The 3,120-nt window shown below is 55.7% G+C and overlaps 1 protein-coding gene across 2 annotated transcripts in view; it reads right to left on the reverse strand.

The window, feature by feature from the left end:
• Positions 1-1,110: 1,110 nt before the first annotated feature.
• The window catches only part of TMEM40 (transmembrane protein 40), a 27,174-nt gene continuing 25,164 nt past the window's right edge, over positions 1,111-3,120 (reverse strand). For both annotated transcript variants that reach the window (XM_027776663.1, XM_006160652.3), the window contains 2 exons: positions 2,911-2,973; positions 1,111-1,668 (listed from right to left, as the gene is read on the reverse strand). In XM_027776663.1, coding sequence (XP_027632464.1) covers positions 1,649-1,668; positions 2,911-2,973 — 83 coding nt within the window. In that variant the 3' untranslated portion in view covers positions 1,111-1,648. The remainder of the gene's footprint in view (positions 1,669-2,910; positions 2,974-3,120) is intronic.

Consider the following 3,120-nt stretch of genomic DNA (forward strand, 5'->3'; position numbering starts at 1 on the left):
CATGTGGGAGTATCCAGAGCCTTAACCACCACGCCACCTGCTGGTCCCCCTCCTTTTATATTCCATCCACCCTGACAAAGGAGATCCCAAATGTGTTCCTTTTTTTTAGACAGATTTTTCCTATAGGGCACATGCACTTGCCAGAGAGAAAGCAAGCAAGAAATCACTCCTGGGGGGGGATGGCCATGTCACTGTCCCTTCCCCTCCAGTCTCCTCTAGGATATTGGGCACACATGTACACGTGCTTGGTATGAGTTTCAAGCCGCAGGGTCCAGGATTCAAGCAGCAATGAACCATATAGGAGTCCAGCGCCTTAACCACCACACCACCTGTGGCCTTCCCCTTTAAGGGTTTTGCCTTAGGGTACATGTGTTTGTGGGAGGGGAGGGGAGGGGAGGGGAGGGAGGAGAGACAGTGCAAAGGAAAGTGAGAAATTGTCCCCTAGGGGATATGGCCTCTCTGCAATCCCTTGACCTCCATTCTCCTCTTGGGAATTTGGGCACGCATTCACACACATGTGGCGTGAATAATTTTTTTTTTTTTTTTGGAGAGATTTTCGCTATAGGGCGCGTGCGCTCGCCAGACAGACAGAGAGAGACATAGAGACAGAAAGCGAGAAATCACCCCCCAGGGGGGATGGTCACGCCGCAATCCCTTCTCCTCCATTCTCCTCTCGGGATCTTGGGCACGCACGCACACGCGCCCAGCGTGAGTTTTAAGCCACCGGGTCCGGGACACGAACCGCAGTCGACTACGTGGGAGTCCAGCGACATAGCCATTACGCTAACTGCTGGTTCCCAACGTGAATAATTTTTTTTAAAGAGATTTTTGCTAGAAAGCACCTGGGCTTGTCAGAGAGACAGAGACAGAAAATGAGAAATCATCCCCCAGGAGGGACGGCCACTCGCCATCCCTTCTCCTCCAGTCTCTTCTTGGGATTGTGGGCACGCACGCACACACGCCCAGCGTGAGTTTCAAGCTGCAAGGTCCAACAGTCAACCATGTGCAATCCCGTGCCTTAACCACCATGCCACCTGCTGGCCCTGGCCAAATGGCTTCTTCTGTTAGGAAACCTAGAGGAACATGTAGGCGACTCTTTAGAACAGGGAAGAGAACTTTTATTGGATTCCTGACCGCTCAGAGCAGCAGGACGCCTCTGGGTGGTGAGCTGAGGGCAGGCGCCCCTGCTGTGGCTGTGCCCTCCCCATCCGGCTCAGCTCTGTCGGTTCACCTGGGGAAGCTGCCCCTGCTGACTCCCACCTCGGGACAGTGGGCTGTCTGTCTGTCTGTCCCGGGATGGCTCTGTAGAGCCCCAAGTCCAGCAGGATGACCTGGGATGTGAGGGACTGCAGCTGGCAGGACCAGGGGCGTCCTGGGAGCAGGGGTGTCCCGGCTCCTCCTGACAGTCCAGCTGTCCTGAAGGACTAGGGCCCAGTCCCGCCCTACCGAGACTGCCAACCTGGCCCTGGACTGCAGGCCAGTGCTGCCTGGATGGTACCCCACCAGGCTGGTGCCACGTCAGGACCACACAGCAGGAAGTGCTGTCTTCATTGCTGTGGCTTGGCCTCTGTGTACCTTCCAGACATCGCGGTCCTCGTGGGCTCAGGGACGCCGCTGGGGTCCCACTGAGGCCTGCCTGGCACTGGCCTCAGTCGGTCCTCCGGAACCCTGCAAGGCAAAGTTCGCAGAATGGCGTGGGAAGCCAAAGGCAGCCAGGCCTCGTCCCCACCCTCGCCCCAGACCCTGCAGCACCCCTCACTGCTGGCACAATGCAGTCACTCCAGAAGCCAGGAGTCCCCATGACCCCCGGTCATAGTTACTAACTTCCTCTTCATTCAAAGGTGGATTAAAGGAGACAGATCTCTCCGCAGGGCTGGGACACACAGCCGCCTGGCCTCCCTGTTCTGTGGGGTAATGGGGCGCACAGAGCTGATGGGCTAGAAAGAGAAGCTACTGCAGCCCAGCCCAGCCACTTGTGCTGTGTGACTCTGGGCAAGTCGCTCCACCTCTCTGATCATCAGTCAAGAGTAAGATGACCAAAGCCCACCTGTCCCATGGCTATCAGGCAAATGTAACCACAGAAAAGACAGTGTCTAGGGAGGCAGGGAGTTCCACGAGCCACAGGGGCTAGGCAGCATCCACGGGCTTCTCACCAGTGTTCATGCCGATGGCCTTTAGCACTCATTCGTCATGTGGTTTTCCTTTCTTTTTAAAAATTAAACTAATCTGGGACCAGCAGGTGGCGTAGTGATTAAGGTGCTGGACACTCCCATGTGGCCAACCATGGTTCAAGTCCTAGACCTGGTGGCTTGCTTTCTCACTTTCCCTCTTTCTCTCTCTCTGTGTCTCTCTGGTCAAATGAAAATAATATGAATGAATAAATAATATTAAATAAATAACTTTAAAAAATTAAACAAAATTTTTGGTTGCTATAAAGGCATGTAAACTCACCAGAGATTGGAAGAGAGAAGGAAAGGGAGAAATCACCCCCAAGGGGATGGCCACGCCACAATCCCTTCTCCTCCTTTCTCTCGAGAGTTTGGGCACAGATGCACATGTGCCCTGAGTGCTTGCCAAGCCTCTGGGTCTAGGATTTAAACCTCACAGCCAGCCATGTGGGATCCAGCCTCCACAACCACCACGCCCTGGGCTGGGCCCTTCGCTTGATTTTCACAATGACGTCCTTGTGCAGTAGGAAACATGACACCCATGTTCCACTAGGGGAAACAGGCTAAGAGAGGCCGCAGGGCCCATGTCAGACCGCGGACTGGTAAACTGGCAGAGGTAAGACTCGAACCCAAGCCCCCCATCTCCAGGCTCTGTGCCCTTTTCTGTATGCTAAGCCTCTTTGGAGACAGGAGGCCCCCCCCATAGGGAAGTGGGAGAACGCAGGAAGAGTGTGGAGGTTACCCATCAGCCTCAGCTTCTGGAAGAGGGGGATGAAGCCTTGCAGCACGCTGTGGATCCGGTAGACTGCTCAGAACAGAGAGGGGAGTTAGGTCTGCGGGTGCAGGCTCCGCTCCCGCCCCGCCCCGAGTCTGGGCAGGCCCTGCCCACACGGGCAGACCCCGCCCACACGGACAGAGCCCGCCCACACAGAGCCCGCCCACACAGACAGAG

Source organism: Tupaia chinensis, unplaced genomic scaffold, assembly GCF_000334495.1.
Source record: "Tupaia chinensis unplaced genomic scaffold, TupChi_1.0 Scaffold000704_1, whole genome shotgun sequence".
NCBI classification, from domain to species: Eukaryota; Metazoa; Chordata; class Mammalia; order Scandentia; family Tupaiidae; genus Tupaia; species Tupaia belangeri.